Here is a 17,738-nt window from a genome sequence, read left to right on the forward strand (position 1 = left end):
ACGATAAAAAAAATAGTGCAAAAGACAAATAGGGAGGCAGCGTTCATGGACTATTCAGAAATGTGATGGCAAAGGGAAAGAAGCTGTTCCTAAAATGTGATTGTGTCTTTCAGGCTCCTGCACCTTTCGTAATGAGAAGAAAGCCTGCCCTTAATGGTGAGGCTCCTTAATGATGTGTGCTGCCTTCTTGAGGTACCATCATTTGAAGATGTCCTCGACAGTGGGGAGGCTTGCTGGCCGAGTCTACAACTCTCAGCAGCTTGTAACATTTCATATGAAGGATGACATCTCCAGCATTGATACTGTATGGAGATCCAGACTGAATTTTCTAAATGGTTTTTGATCCATCAGCTTCTTACATAGATGCTCACTATACTACGACTTGGTGCAACAATTTATTATGACCAGTTTCCATAACAAATATAGACACTGCAGAATATAATGGGATAAAGCTCTTGTATGTTTTCTGGCAAGGAAGCATATAAAAATTTCAATGTGTGAGAGTTAGTTCCTACTCTAATCAAGCCATTTATTGTGAACATCCACTTCAATTGTATTGGCCATTTCTTATAATCATTACCAAGGCATCATTGGTAATATATGGGACAGTCAACAGTCTTTCATACCTGATTTACTCCTGTACAATATTTATTGACTGAACAGTTTCTTTCCTTCCCTTGGCAAGACTCTGGTAAAGGTCAGGGAGCGTAGAGTTGTGCACTGGCTCATTGCTGGCAGACGCTTAGGTACCTCTCCAGGAACAAGTCAGAAACCATATCTGACACCTATTGATTACAGAATTAGAACATAGAACAGAATGGTACAGCACAGGAACAGGCCATCAGCCCACAATGTTGTATTGTTTTCTATGCACAGAGGCTAATTTGCTTTTATTTCAATGTATCCTTTATCGATAATGCATATTGACATTATATTCTCGTCACTGTGCCCAAGGTTATTGAATGATCTAGAGAAATTAAAACTGTTCAGATAAAATTTTGCTCATCAACTAACTTTGAAATTAACATTAAATTGGCATTAATTCATTGATAAATGCTTGATTTTAAATGTCAAGTAGCTATTCCATTTACAAAATGTTTTAATATAGTAAGAATTCTTCAATAATGCAAGTACAATTACTATTCTATTGTGAATATGTCTGCACACAGCAGATAAGGCCACTAACAAAGAATGTTTCTCTCAGCAGAGATTAGTTATATAGGGACTGCAAAGCAGTAATCTGAATGCAGGGTTTAAAACATTATCATAAATGCTGTAATCGCTAGACTCCTTCCAGATCTCTACACTGTCATTCAACTCAGCCTATTAAAACACCAGATTTTCATCTCTGCTCTAATGCTGGCTATGCTTTGGCCATGAAAGCTTGGTTTGAACAAATAGCTAAGAGTTACGGACAGAGGGTTGGAGAGGCAATAGAGCTTGGGGCATGGGCACTTTTGATAACGATCATCGATCATCGTTGAAACTTTCCACATGTAGAATTTAAGCAGTATAGGATCTAGATACCCTCGTGATCACTGAGAGCCTATGACAACTAAGCTCCATTTAAACTCCAATTCATAATGCCACTTTGGAATCTCTCACGACATGATATTCTATGATGTAATCTCTGATGGGAGGGGGAGTTTATTTAATGTAATTTCATTCAGTATTGCTTAATTTAGTATAGAGGTGGAAGAATGTGTCTGGAAACAAATTTAACACACAGTATAAGTCAGTTATTATGACCTCAGAACAGAATCTTCATAGTTGTGTAAAATCGTTCTGTTTAATCTACATTTTCTTAACACTTGCAACAAGCCACTGTTAATCACAATTTGCTTTAGCCTCCCCATCCCTGGTAAATGCAATTGGTCTCCAGCAGATGGCAGCGTTGAGTTTGAAGCTCTGTTGTGATAAATGTACTGAACCACATGAGAAAGTGAGCACAATTTTTAAAAACTTCAGTGGTTGTTAAGGGCTTGGGGACATTATAAGATTTAAAAATAAAACACAACGGAGATTAAAGTTCTTCTATGTGTATTTTTAAAAAAGTAACTTTCCAGTAACTTATCAAAGAGAGCATGTATACATGCTTGAATCTAAAAATTAGATTTAAGTGATGCCTCTCACCTAATACACCTTAAAGAAAATTGCTGTTGTTTGACATAAGTGAGATTGGAAAAGATGTTTAAATGCAGCATACAAACCTTTAGAAAGAATGTGCAAGTTCTAAGGGCTTAGAGAGGACACAAAAAGGTACAAAGATTAGAGGCACCAAATTTCTTGGTGTTCACCTGGTCCCTCAACACGAGCACCATACCAAAGAAAGCCCAGCAGCGTCTCTGCTTTCTGCGAAGGCTGAGAAAAGTCCATCTCCCACCCCCCATTCTACAGAAGATGTATTGAGAGCATCCTGAGCAGCTGCATCACTGCCTGGTTTGGAAATTGCACCATCTCGGATCGCAAGACCCTGCAGCGGATAGTGAGGTCAGTTGAGATCATCGGGGTCTCTCTTCCCGCCATTACAGACATTTACACCACACGCTGCATCCACAAAGCAAACAGCATTATGAAGGACCCCACGGACCCCTCACACAAACTCCTCTCCTTCCTGTCATCTCACAAAAGGCACTGAGGCATTCGGGCTCTCACAACCAGACTGTGTAACAGTTTCTTCCTCCAAGCCATCAGACTTCTCAATACCCAAAGCCTAGACTGGCACCAACCTATCACCCTCTACTGTGCCTACTGTCTTTATTGTACTGCCTGCACTGTTTTGTGCACTTTATGCAGTCCTGTGTAGGTCTGTAGTCTAGTGTAGTTTTTGTATTGTTTCATGTAGCACCATGGTCCTGAAAAACATTGTCTCATTTTTACTGTGTACTGTACCATCATTTATTGGTTGAAATGACAGTAACAGTAACTTGACTTGAGGGTGATGGATGGGTCAAGGATTTTCCTACGAAGGAAAGGGAGACTGAGAATGAGTACAAGCTGCAAAAGATTGGGATTAGGATCTTGTTTTTAATGCAATAAGCAACAGAAATTTTGCAGTTGTTCACTGTAAAGTTTCAGGAATAGTTATTACTCTTCAACCATCAGGCTCCTGAACCAGTACAGCTAACTTCACTCACCTCAAGTGTATCAATTCCACAAATGGACTTACTTTTCAAGGACTCTAAAATCCATTTTCCTAGTATTATTTATTATTTTTTTGTTTGCGCATTTGCAGTCTTATTTTAAAATTCTTTTACAACTTCATTCTTCCCTTTAATATCTTCCAGTCCCACTATCCTCTGACCTGTGCTCTAACAATGCTGGTCTTAATAATCCATAATTTTTGTTGCTCCATCAATGTATGGAATTTTCTCCCTATCCAGCTTCATCTAAAGATTTGTATTGCACTAGTTCCAATTAATTTTTACTACCGTCTGCCACACTTCCCTCAGGCTCTTGAAGCGGAGTTTAAAAAGTGGTAGAGCTAAGATACCACAAAAATCAAAAGGCAACAAATGAGCTGAAAAGGAGAAATTGTCACTGCTGCCACAGTGAGACTTTATTTTCTCATTCATGCTTACATTGGAACAACAAGGACAAAATCAAGAGTGAAAACATTAACAAGAGAAAATCTGCAGATACTGGAAATTAAATTCAGGTTTATAGGAGCAGCACTTGGTTAACAAAGTTGTATTCTAGAATAAGAGGAAATAGAATCCATCATTCATACAATTCCTGCCTCTACAGCTTTGCATGTTCAGAAGAATATATAAACTAGCATTTTCCAAGAAGGGAAGAATGATTATTAAAGGTGCCAAAGTCCAGTGGCCCTGCTTCATTGAGAAGCAGGCAAATGAATTTAAATCCAATTGCACTGGTCAAGTTCCACATTGATGGTTGGTATGGTAGGTGCTTCCAATACCCAAAAGCACCTACTTGATTACCACAGGGCATGGGTCGATGGCTGCTGCATTACAAACACACTTACGGAGCCCCCTCTCTGGGTGAAATGTGCTGGGATGAGAGGAATAGAAACATTTTTTAAAAGTCTGATTTCTTAAAAAATTACAAGTAATTGATCAATCTTGCAATGGTTAGCACTTGTTGCAGAGGTTCTTAAGCCATTTGAAGGTGGGCAAGAGGACATGCCCGTTCTCAATCCTGCATACAGCACTTTCTTGACAAGGGAGTGCATTGGTGGTAGATTGACAAATTAGCCAGATTCTTCTGCTGTTTGTGGGGTGGGATTTGGGTACTGTTTCTCACTTTGTCTCCCCGATTTGCTCATGGGATAGGATTTTGAATCTGCACTTCTTTCTACCTCCCCCAGTCAGCTGGGATTTCACAGTTAGTTGTGTTAGTTCTCCATCACAGTACTGAGTACCCAACCACAAGCTGAAGTCTGATAAACTTCTTTTTAAAATTAGGTGAAGTTGCACTGATTGGAATAAACTGCTTCCTATTTTTAAGTAGATAACAGTGATGTGAGCTGGTGTGTAGTTCACAAAATACATCTTATCGGTTCCTATCCTGCATTGTCATTCAGGCAATCAAGTTGAGGACATTTGACTCTGATTGTTTCATTCCTGAGACCACAGTTGTGTGGCAACTGTACAAAGTTGAGAACTACCCTTGCAATCAAATACATAATGAGACACTAAAGAAAATGGTAACTTAGGAAAACAGAAAAGGGCAGGTTTTATTAAAATAAAGATATATAAATACAAATTTTCCCACTGATAGCACAGTAAAGCACTTTTCCTTTGAAAAAGATCCTCGAGCATGTTGTCTGTGTTATTTTATCACATTATCTCTCAGCCACCCTAAAGCTTTAAAAAAAAATCATGTTTAAGTTCCCCCCCCCAAACACAATTTAGCCACTGATTGTTTCTTTTTAAAACATAATTATGCAAGTCAGCTTAAAAAAGGGGTGAGGACCAACACTTTATGTAATATACACTTGTTTAAAAACTAATGAAAACAACACATATCCAAACAATATATACAGCCAAAGAGTCTGTAGTGTTCTGATATCATCTGGCCAAATTTCAAAGGTGCCTCAGTCAAGCCAAATTATGTAAAGGACCAAACTGCTTGATAATGCTGAAATAATAAACTGATATCGCTAGGGATGCAGCCATTATGCTGTAATAGACTATGCAGGATCTGGTAGTTAACAATTAAAAAGAAAGCAACAAATGATTGATTCATGGGAAAGGAGTAAAAGTGGGATTTGCCCTGTGTTTAATAAACATAAGTTTTACATTCAGAGTGCATCAGTTGGAGTGTGTTACTATTCATTGGAACTTCTGTTATACCCCACGCACGTGGTCAAACGTACCACAAAAATACTCCATAGTACTTTGTTAATTTTATCTGAAATCATGATTCATAATGTCCAAATGAGAAAAAGTCTGCAGATGCTGGAAATCCAAGCAACACACACAAAATGCTGGAGAAACTTAGCAGGCCAGGCAGTATCTATGGAAAAACAGAACAGTCAACATTTCGGTCCTGCCAAAGGGTTTTGACTTGAAACTCTGACTGTAATTTTTTCAATAGATGCTGCCTGGCCTGCTGAGTTGCTCCAGCATTTTGTGTGTTATTCATAATGGCCAAGTATTAAAATGTCTTTCTTACGTTTAGCAAAAATATGTACTTCCAACGTCAACATCATGTATGTCTTTTGTCAATGAACATGTGATTTCAGAGAACCATTTATATAATTGAATGTACACACTAACCTACGTGCAGACATACCTACACTCCATTCAGGAAAATGCTTCGCTATTCAGGCTTACATGAAGCATTGCTCTTCCAGAAATGTGATTTATAAAGTTTACCAAATTCTAAGTCTCATCTTGCAACAGATGCCCAAGTAAGGCTTTGTTCAGTGAGGAATACTCACTCCCAAGCAAAGACCTCATTGCCTGCTGAGGAATGCGGCTTCACGTTGCAATTTCAAAAACATGAAATCACCCCCATTAAAAACCTAGTTGCAGAAAAGAGCCATATAACATGTGGGAAAATAAAATGACAAACTGCATGATTTTAGAGGAATATTTCCTGTCACTTTAACCAGCTCAGCCTAGTTCAATTAAACCTGTCAATGGAAAACGTGAACCTCTCTGCCCAGGTCTTCATTTAGTGTTAAAACAGAAATATGTTTGAGTCAGGGTGAAGTCTTCAGGGTGGAGAACAAAGACTAGGAGCAATGATAGGAATGTAAACAGGACTGAGCTGTGGTGAAGGTGAGGCGGACAGGGAGCAATTCACAGTGAGCACATCAGTCCGTCTCTGACAAGTTACATCTTCTTCGGAATTCTTGCCCACGCTCGTGGATCCACTTGTTCGACACTGCAAAACAGCCAAAAGGACAATGTGTTAACAAACACTGAAATGTCTCCACTCCCTTTCGTGACCTGGATCCTGCTCCACAGGCAAACATCACTCCTGGTCATTCCATTCGACCACCCTCTAAATAAAATTACAAGGTTTAATATTTTTATTTAGATATACAGCACAGTAATGGGCCCTTCCAGCGCAACAAGCCCGTGCCACCCAATTACATCCCTTGCAGCTTATCAGATGAGGGTTCACCCATTTTACAGTTCAACCACAAGATAGGAGTTTGCAGCATGGTTTAATTTTGATGAAGACAAATATTCACATTCTTAAATAAGGCTCCTTTCCTGGTGTAGGCTGTCCTCACCCAGCATTGTTTTAATATACTGGGTATGCAATGATTTAGCTACTGGGATGAAAAGCTTTAGGAATACAAATCCCATCAACGCCATAAATTCCTGAATACTTAAAACTGAAATTCTTCAGTATAATTTGGGTGCAGTGACTGGTATGATTTGTTTAATCATGCAGCCTAATTTTAAAATAATTAATTTATGGAATATGGGCTTCACTGAGCAAGTTAGTTCTTGTTTATCGTCCAGTCTAACTGTCCTGGGCCTAAGAACCATGTAAAGACATTTCAGGCAGCTAGTTAACTTTCACCACAATACTGGGGCCAGGAAACTGATACATCTAATTCTTGTTACCCACTGTCGGTGGCCTTTGAAGTATCCATGTTTTTATTATTAATGTCTCCATTTCTTCTGGTTAACAAGGACACAGAAGAATGGCTTCTTTCCTTCCCTAAAGGACTAGTAAACTGGATGGGTGCTTAACAGCAACTCAGTCATTTCACGTTGACATTTCAATTACACAGAATTAACTTAATTCCTACATAATCATTTTTAGGTCACACAACATAATCATTCATTGCCCCATTCAATCCTTCACAAACAATATGAACTGGAAGAGGAGAAATATTCAAAAGAGGAACACAATTTCTAATTACCTAACACATTGAACAGTGGCACCAGGAATGTACACTTAATATACACTGGGATATAGTTAGCATCGCACAAAAACCAGAAGTAAAAATTGGTTATAAAAATAACTGAATTTGTCATGGGTATCTTGGTGGCCTCCCTCACTGGTTCCCATCTTGCACAGTCACTCAGTTTCTGAGGATGACCTGCTCTAGGCAGATACACAGCTGTGCCATATTCTTTCCATTTCTTGTTGATTGACTTAACCGTACTCCAAGGCATATTCAGTGACTTGGAAATTTGTCCATCTCCACCTCCTGACTTGTGCTTTTCAATAATCTTTTCGTAGAGTTGCTTGGAGTGTTCTTTTCTCTTCATGATGTAGTTTTTGCCAGTATACTGACTCACCAGCGGTTGTACTTTCCAGATAATGGTGTATTTTTACTTCAGTCAATTGAAACCTTGACTGCACACAGATGATCTCCATTTAACTAATTGTGCGGCTTCTAAAACCAATTGGCTGCACCACTGATGATTTTGTGTATCATATTAAAGGAGGTGAATCCTAATGCAATCAATTCTTTTGTGTTCGACATTTGTAATTAATTTAAAATTACTTTGAGATCTGTTTTCACTTTGACACTGAAGTCTTTTTCTGTTGATCAGTATTTAAAAAACACCAAATTAAATCCACTGTGATTCAATGTTGTAAAACAATAAAATATGAAAACTTCCAAGGGGTGAATACTTTTCATAATCACTGTAGTATACCAACATATTATAAAGCAAGTTCAGTAAGACACATACAAACTGTGAAAAACTCTCCTCTTCAGTGAGAGATGTTGGTGTCACTGGCAAGTCCAGCAATCAACACTCAATCCTAATTGTTCTTAAAACAGTGGTGATTGTTGTACTGCTGCTGTCCATGTAATGAATGTACTGGCTTCACTGCTGTCTGGTAAGAAACTCTTGAAGATATTCTAATCCAGCAACAATGTAGGAGCAACTCCTGTATTTAAGTCAGGAAACATGGAAGTGGTTGGTGGTATTCCCATGCCCTTGCTATTTTGCTCTTTTTAATGGTAAAAAGGTGGTTCTATTAAAGACTCATTGATGTACGATCATTTGTATCCTATCTGGATGCACTGCCTAAGACCAAAATAAATTGTAGAGAATTGTGAATACAGCCCAGTCCATCACAAAAACCAGCCTTCCCTCCATGGACTCTATCTACACTTCCTGCTGCCTTGGGAAAGTTGTCACCCCTCCCACCCTGATCACTACCTCTTCCCTCCTCTGCCATTGGGCAAAAGATACAAGAGCTTGAAAATATTTACCAATGGTACTCAAGAACACCTTCTACCCTACTGTTATATGAGCCCTCTTACAGTATATACAATAAAGATGAACTCTTGGTTTTTACTGTACACTTCCACATCAAAGACTGAGTAATTTTAGAAGACTCACTGGGATTGTGGTGTTTGACCTCAAGCTATTTACAGTACTATATCATTTATTCTAAAAGAGAAAGATGTGGTTACATATCTGCTATGTTGCATTGTGCCTGGAACTACTTCTAAGTAAACAGTAAGGTCTGAAAGTTCAAGGTTTTCATTTGCGACTAAAACACAGAACACATCAGCACAACACAGGCACTTCAGACTACGATGTCATGCCAACCTTATAACCTACTCTAAGATCAATTTAACCCTTCCCTCCTATGTAGCTGTCCATTTTTCTATCACATTTATGTATCCTCCAAAACTGATGATGAATACTAGTGTACTCACCCCATTTGTTTCCAACTAATACAGGGCAAGCTGCGTGCCGTGTGCTGTAGTCACCTTCTCCACTGGGAAACAGATTGTACCAAAACACTGCTGTGCCCTTGAAGATACAACCAGAAATATCAGTTAGAATTAAACAAGAATGGGAAAAAGAACTTCGATATAATATATCAACAGATAAATGGGAAAAAATTTTGCAAATGGTTAATTCCTCTTCTATATGTGCTAAACATGCTTTAATACAATTTAAAATTGTACATAGAGCTCATATGTCTAAAGATAAACTTGCTCGATTCTATTCTCATATTAACCCTCAATGTGTCATTCAGAAGTGGCCTCATTGACCCATATGTTTTGGTCATGTCCCACTTTACATAACTATTGGAAGGACATATTTACTACCATTTCCTCATATTTGGAATATAGATTTATAACCTCATTTTATTACTGCAATTTTTGGCATACCAAATGAAGATGGTAATCAGTTTTCCCCTTCAATCAGACGAATGATTGCTTTTGTAACATTAATGGCCAGAAGGTCTATATTACAAAACTGGAAAGAAGTAAATCCTCCTACCACGTTTCAGTGGTTTTCTCAAACTATTTCTTATCTGAGCCTGGAAAAAATTAGAAGCACTATTTTTGACTCATCAATTAAATTTGAAGAAACTTGGAGACCATTTATTTGACATTTTCATATGAATTAATTTGGCCTTTTCCAGACCTTCTTTCTGCTTATTCATGTTCAGGTATGGAGTTCTGGAGTTTTTTGACACTATCATATACTTGTAAGCTATTATTATTGCCCATGTTAGTTTAGTTTAGTGTTTTATTTTTCTTAATATATACTTTTTTCACATATTTTCAAATTTTTTCTTCTTTTAATGGTTATTTTTGTTTTTTTTTCATATATAATCATATGGACTTGATTGATTAAGGTATTTTTTTCTGTTGATGTTTAATAGGATATTGTTATCTTATTATCAACGTGACTTCAAGTCTATTGTATTCATAATTTACTCATTATTATGTTATGTTTTTTTTATATGTATATATGAAAATCAATAAAAAAAATTGAAAAAGAAAAAAAAACACTGCTGTGCCCTGAAAAACAAGCACCTGATAATTGGTATATTCTTGTCACATTTACCGAGATACAGGGAAAAGCTGCGTTTTGTACAGCATTTCAGGGAGATGAATATATCAAGGTACTACAAGGGGAAAACTATTTGTGGCATTCGCTGGGTGCACTGCATTCAAAGGGTCCGAAATATTGTTCGGGATCTCTACTACCCATCCCACAATCTCTTTGACCCACTACTGTCAAGGAAGGAGGTACAGAAGCATCAGGGCTAGAACTGCCAGACTGGTTAAAAGCTTCTTTCCCCAGGCCGAGAGACTAATGATTACCCTGCCACCACTGAGGTCTCATCACTAGGACAGTGAGCTGTTTACTGTTTAGCCGTGCTGTGCACTTCACATGCATTTTGAATTATATTTCATTAACTTACTTGTGGTAATATTTTGTTTTATGTTCTGTGTGTGATATATGGATTGTGGGTGCACTGTGGTCCAGAGAACACTGTTTCATTTGGTTATGTATATGTACAATCAGATGGCAATAAACTTGAACCTGAAAAGCTACACCAGAATGCAGAACACAGTGTTGCCATTACTGAGAACATGCAGAGAGTCAAATAAGGTGTAAGAGCCATGAGGCTGATTGACAGATTATGAGTTATGTTTTAAATTTCAAAGTAAATTTAATATCAAAGTACATTTATGTCACCATGTACCACCATTTCTTGTAAGAATTTACAAAATAAACTACAACTGAATTTATGAAAAATTATACATGAAGTCTGATTATACAATGTGCAAAAGAGGACAAATAATAAGTTTAAAAAACCTGAAAATAGGAATTGTGAAGTCCCTGAAAGTGAGTACATAGGTGAATCAGTTCAGTGATGAGGTGAGTGAAGTTATCCATGCTGGTTCAAGAGCCTCATGGTTGAGGGGCAATAACTGTTCCTGAACCTAGTGGTGTGGAACCCAAGGTCCCTGTACCTCCTACCCATGATATTTTGTGACATTTTAAGCAAATTTGGCAAAATAACATACACACCGAGCAAGGCACATTGACCCAAAAGCAATGCCTTTGAACTTTTATTGAATACATGTGACAACCTGCAGAATACTTTGAACTTTCTTCCTTTTTTAAAGCTGGAGATATACTTGTAGGTTAATTGGTTACCGGAAATTACTCCTCAGCACATGAGTGGCAAAAAGAGTCTGAAGGGCAGTTGACAGGGCATGCAAGGGACACAGGGCAAGTAGCAGGGCTACAGGACGGGATGGGGGGTGGGAAAGGATTGAGAATGATCAAAGTTCAAAGTAAATTTATTATCAAGTCCCCCTATACAACACTGAGGTTCATTGTTATGTGGAGATACTCAGTAAGTTCATAGAATAATAACCATAACAGAATCAATGAAAGACCTCACCAAGTTGGGCGTTCAACCAGTGTGCAAATACAAAAAAAAAGAGAAATAACGACAAAGAAATAAATAATAAATATTGAGAGCATGAGATGAAGTGAGTCCATAGGTGGTAGGAACTTGGCAATGATGGGGCAATTGCAGTTATCCCCTTTGATTCAAAAGCTTCATGATTGAGGGGTAATAACTGTACCTAAACCCATTGGGATTCTTCTGCCAAATTGGACTTGATGGGCTGAAGAGCAACTTCAATAAAGAGTAAACCAATCACATAAATACAGCAAACTTTATCTATAATTATACAAACAAGAATTTAATTGGAAAGAAAATTATTGTTATATCCTGAACTGAGTATGCTGATTGTATCTAAACCTCAATGTCAGATAAATTCCCGGAGCCTTACCAAGTGTATCCTAGGACACTGTGGGAAGCTAGGGAAGATGCTGCAGGGTTTCTTGCAGAGATGTCTGTGTACAGCATTGAAACAGGCCCTTTTGCCCGACATCTAAGCTGAAGATGCCATGTATCATCGATAGGCACCAGTGAGATACAGGCAGACTGGAGGGTGTCTAATGTTGTACCTTTATCTAAGAAGTCTGTGGAGAAGCTTCACTAATCCATATGTTTCGGACTTGTCCGATTCATGAAAAGTATTGGAAGGAATTTTTTCAAACTTTTTTGGCGCTTTTTAAAGTAAATTTTCAACCTAATCCTTTGACTGCCTTATTTGGTAATGTTGGAGGAAATTATATTATTTTGGAGACACACAGTTTGCATATTTTGGCCTTTATTTCTCTTATAGCCAGGAGGGCATTGTTGCTTAAGTGGAAGGATGCCACTCTGCCTACTGATATTCATTGGTTACATGATATTATGTCTTGCTTAAATTTAGAGAAGATTCGCTGTTCAATTTCTGAACCGAGACAAGACTTTTTTTTAAAACATTGTGGGGACCTTTTTGAACTACTTTCAAAATCTTTGATTTGCTATTAAGCACAGATGTTGGCTAATAATATGTTTTACGATAAGAAATTTTTCCTTTTCTTTCTTTTTGAAACAAACAGCTGTCCCCCCCCCCCCCCGGTAGTAGATTTAGATTTTTTGTATAATAAAATTATTTCTTTTCAATTTTATGTTTAAATTTAATCTATGGATATAGGGTAATTACACTTCATCTGTAATTTCAATATATTGTAATTGATATCTATATCTTACTGTACCCTGTATTCTTTTATGTAAGAAATTAATAAAAATATTGAAAAAGAAAGAAGGCTGCAAGGAGAAGTCTGAGAAATTCAAACTCATGAGCCTAACATCAATGGGGGATAAATCACTGAAGGGATTCTGAGACAGGATCTACATAGAAACACAGAAAACCTACAGCACCTTACAGGCCCTTCGGCCCACAAAGCTGTGCCGAACATGTCCTTACCTTAGAAATTACCTAGGGTTATCCATAGCTCTCTATTTTTCTGAGCTCTTAAAAGACCCTAAGTATACACCTCCACTACCATCGCCAGCAGCCCATTCCACACACTTCCCACTCTCTGCGTAAAAAATGTACCCAACATCTCCTCTGTATCTAATTCTAAGCACCTTTAAAAATATGCCCTCTTGTGCTAGCCATTTCAGCCCTAGAAAAAAGCCTCTGACTATCCACATGATCAATGCCTCTCATCATCTTATACACCTCTATCAGGTCACCTCTCATCCCTGTCGCTCCAAGGAAAAAAGGCCGAGCTCACTCAACCTATTCTATGGCATACTCCTCAATACAGGCAACATCCCTGTAAATCTCCTCTACATCCCTTCTATGGTTTCCACATCCTTCCTGTAATGAGGCGACCAGAACTGAGCACACTACTCCGTGGGGTCTGAACGTTACCTCTCAGCTCTTAAACTCAATCCCACAATTGATGAAGGCCAATGCACCATATGCTTTCTTAACCACAGTCAACATGCGCAGCAGCTTTGAGTGTCCTATGGATTCCGACCCCAAGATCACTCTGATCCTCCACGTGCATTTGAAAAGGCAAGGACTGATAAGGGGTAGTCAGCATTGTCTTGTGAGGAGAAAATTATGCCTCAAAAATTTGGTTGAGCTTTTTTTTAAAAAAAAAGTTGACGAAGAAAAATGGTGAGAGAAATGCAACAGTCAATGTCTACGGGACTTTATTTGTTTATTGAGATAAAACACAAAATAGGCCCTTCGAGCCCTGCTGCCCAACAATCCCCCAATTTAAACCTAGCCTAATCATGGGACAATTTACAACGACCAATTAACCTACCAACCAGTACGTCTTTGGACTGTGGGAGGAAACTGGAGCACCGAGAGGAAGCCACACAATCACAGGGAGAACGTACAAACTCCTCACAGGCAATGGCAGAAATTTAACCCAGGTTGCTTGTACTGTAAAGCATTGTGCTAACCACCACACTACCATGCTGCTAATGTTTTGACAAGATACCACATGGGAGGCTTGTCCAGAAAGTCACGTGTAATTCAGAGCAATCTAGCCAATTGAATATACAATTGGCCTGATGGTAGGAGACAGAGGATTGTGGTGGATGGTTTCTATTTCAAACCAGAGCCCTGTAACCAGTGGTGCACTGCAGGGATCAGTGCCTGATTCACTGTTGTCTGTCAATTATATTAACAACTTGGATGAGAACATAGGTGGCATGGTTACTAACTCTATCAATAAAACCACCAAAGATTAATGAAGATTATCTGTGATAATAATGATCCAATGGGCCAAGGAATAGCAGATGGAGTGTAATCCTGAATTGGCATTGCAACAAAACACTGCAACCACAGTGACCATCATCTACAGCTAGGCTCGAGCTGCATATATTACCAATAGAAAATGTCGCAGTGCTGTCACTTGAATGAAATGCCAAATGTCTGTGCAGAAATAAATCATAATTTTTCATATCCCATTGTGTCAAAGACAATGGGTTTCCAAAAAACGCTATTGCACGTTGACTCCATTGCTTTCAGAAAGATTCCTGCTTTTCTTGGCTACGTTTATCATGCACAACAGATGATGTTTGACCTTTTTTGATTAAGTGTTTAGAAAGGTCTGAAATGATTATGGTCTCTTTATAAATAAGCAGTTTTACTTAAAAATGTAACCTAGCTCCCCACCAGAGAGAAAAAAAGTTGGCAAGAAACTATTTCAAGATTGGAAAATTGGTTCTAATTGATGTTAAATGTATTAAATAAAAATAGCAACTAAAATACCATTGTGGCAGGAAACTTACATAATAAAAACTTCTGAAAGCTCTCTTGAATGTTCCTCCTACCCTTATTTTGCTTTTCTAATGTTATTCTATACTTAGGGAAAATAATCCACTGCCTTGCCTTCATCCATTTTTCCAATAAGATACTCATGAAGATCCCTTAGTCTGTGCTAAAGTAACATTAACCAACAGAAATTGAGTACCATGTTATTTACATGGCTACTCTTAACTTTTTACTTAAGAGACACACAAAGAGTCTATAGAACTTGGGCAAAAAAGCAGTGAAGTTATGGATTACCGAGGAGGTACTTGCTGACATGAAGCAAATTAGAGTGGGTAAGTTCTCAGGGCCTGACAAGGTGTCTGCTCAGACCCTGTGGTAGGCTAGTGCAAAAATTGCAGCGACCCCAGCAGAGATATCTAAGGTATTGTTGAAGTTGTACAAGACGTTGGTGAGGCCTAATTTGGAGTCTTGCTAGCAGTTCTGGTCACCTACCTTTTGGAAAGATATCAATAAAATTGAAAGAGTACAGAGAAAATGTATTATTATGTTGCCAGGACTTGAGTGAATGGATGAATGGACTTTACTCCCTGAAGCATAGGAGAATGAAGAAAGAACTGATAGAAGTATACAGAGTTGAGGGGTACAGCTAGGATAAAGGCAAGCACACTTTTTCCACTGAGGTTGGGCGAGGCTAGAATTAGAGGTCATAGGTTAAGGATGAAAGGTGAAATGACTTCTTCACTGAGAGGGTGATGAGAGTGTGGAACAAACTATAGCAAAAGAGGTGCATGCTGGTTCAATTCAACATTTAAGAGAAGTTCAAATGGGAAGGATATGAAGGATAATCATCCATGTGCAGGATGATGGGACTAGGTAGAATGATAGTTTGACACAGACTTGAAGGAGCCAAAGAGCCTGGAGCTGTGCTGTAATTCCCTGTGCTATAAATAATGGCTATTATAATGAATTCTGCTGAAATCATTAATTCTGTTTCCATAGCGACAAGTACTCAGTGCTTCCACTACTTTGGCTCATACTTCAGATATCCATCATCATGCTATCCATCATAAGCTATCATGAAGGGGACCAGGATGGCAATGCTTGGTTATTGGTAGGTAGGGTTAATACCTGACTTTCAAGAACACTTGTGAGTTATGTTCTGGCTGGACTTAGTCCTTAAACTGCTGAGGAACAGTGTGGAAAGAACAGGTGCTGTTTTCTCCTGGTAGGGATTAGTTTTTAGTTCCAAGTTCTCCTGCCATGTTTCGTCACCCTGTAACCTTATCCTTTAATCTCTCTGAATTATGGTATATAAATGTCTCTCTCCAGTAGACTTCATCATGACTCCAGTATTTCTACTATTTTTTAATGTTTCTTAATTGTACATGATTTTTTTTATGTTCTATCGCTGAGCAACAGTGAACCATCTGATTGGCCTATCAGAGTTCTCTTTGGGAACTAACTCACTTGATCAGCATTTCTGATCTGGCTATTGTTCAGGACTGCACTTAAAAAAAACCTCTGGTAGCTTGCTCCAATGCTCTCTGAAATTCATCTTGCTGGAACACAATGAAACAAGGACTCAATGTATAGATGTGCCTGTTGAACTTATGGCATGGACTGCTAACAAAGACTTTTATGTGGGAGAACGAGTGAACACGAGAGAACGAACCTGTGAGGCAGAGGAAGCAGGTGTTTGCACAGGCCTCCTGGCTGGAAAAGGAAAAGAGATGTGAATCAATCATACCTTTTGTGGCCAAACAGCTGCTCCTACTTCAGGGAAAACTGTGGCTCCTCCAGCTGCTACATCACTCATCTGGCAGAATAAAAGCAGAAAATTAGTAACAGATAATAGTGAGCACAGAAAATACGCTCGACACTACTCAGAATACAATGAAAGCTAGTCCCAGGTTCATATGATTAATATAATTTCCCCAAATAAAAATTAATAGACAACACTGTGTCTTTATTCCAGATGTTTGATATTTCAGAATGTAGTTATGTGAACGTTGAATTAGATAATTAAAAACCATGTATGTCAATGGTTCAAATGCATGGACCTGGTCCACTCCCATTCTGCTAATTTTACCAGAAAGAATTAAGAAAAAGGGAACACAAAGCAGAATTTCTACTAGAAAAAAAAACAAGGGGATTATAACACACACATTTTCTAGGAGTGGGGAGACCTGAATCCTTCTTGCTTTAAAAAATATATGACCCTTACTCTTCAAGATGTATCACGTATTATCTACTTCCCTTAAGTCAGGCTTACACTGCAAAGATTCTGTAGGGCTGAAAAAACTTTAATATAACCATATAACGATTACAGCACGGAAACAGGCCATCTCGGCTCTTCTAGTCCGTGCCGAACGCTTACTCTCACCGAGTCCCACCTACCTGCACTCAGCCCATAACCCTCCATTCCTTTCCTGTCCATATACTTATCCATTTAAAAAAAAATCTTACTCAAGTTAAATGAATACGGCTCTCTACTATGCCAAGGCACCCATATTTTACCCATTTTCCTTAAACTACACTCACACCTCAAAATAACTGACAGGGACATAATATTCAACACCTGATTCTGTTGTGGGTTTTTGCCTTTGTTGGCAGGAGAGGAACAGCTCCAAAACAGAGTTTCAAGTGGTGCTGAAATTAAACCCTGTGCTCTTGCCAATACATCAAAAATTATCCTAAATTGTAGAGTTCATGACTACTTCCACTTCTCACACACTTCTGTCTAATTAAAAGTTTGTTTTTCAAAGCTGAAAGGATGTCGTAATGTATTCTAGTATAGGACAAATGAAGAGCTTATTTTCTTGCTGACTTGCAGTAATTAGTTGCCAGTAAACAGCACAAGTCATTTAGCTGTCTGCAT

General features: G+C 38.3%; 1 protein-coding gene across 6 annotated transcripts in view; it reads right to left on the bottom strand.

The window, feature by feature from the left end:
• Positions 1-3,521: 3,521 nt before the first annotated feature.
• Positions 3,522-17,738, bottom strand: part of p4ha1b (prolyl 4-hydroxylase, alpha polypeptide I b) — a 100,636-nt gene continuing 86,419 nt past the window's right edge. For all 6 annotated transcript variants that reach the window (XM_059946496.1, XM_059946494.1, XM_059946495.1 and 3 more), the window contains 3 exons: positions 16,608-16,676; positions 9,119-9,215; positions 3,522-6,357 (listed from right to left, as the gene is read on the bottom strand). In XM_059946496.1, the coding sequence (XP_059802479.1) occupies positions 6,287-6,357; positions 9,119-9,215; positions 16,608-16,676 (237 nt within the window). In that variant the 3' untranslated portion in view covers positions 3,522-6,286. The remainder of the gene's footprint in view (positions 6,358-9,118; positions 9,216-16,607; positions 16,677-17,738) is intronic.

This window comes from Hypanus sabinus, chromosome 21 (assembly GCF_030144855.1).
Source record: "Hypanus sabinus isolate sHypSab1 chromosome 21, sHypSab1.hap1, whole genome shotgun sequence".
NCBI lineage: Eukaryota > Metazoa > Chordata > Chondrichthyes > Myliobatiformes > Dasyatidae > Hypanus > Hypanus sabinus.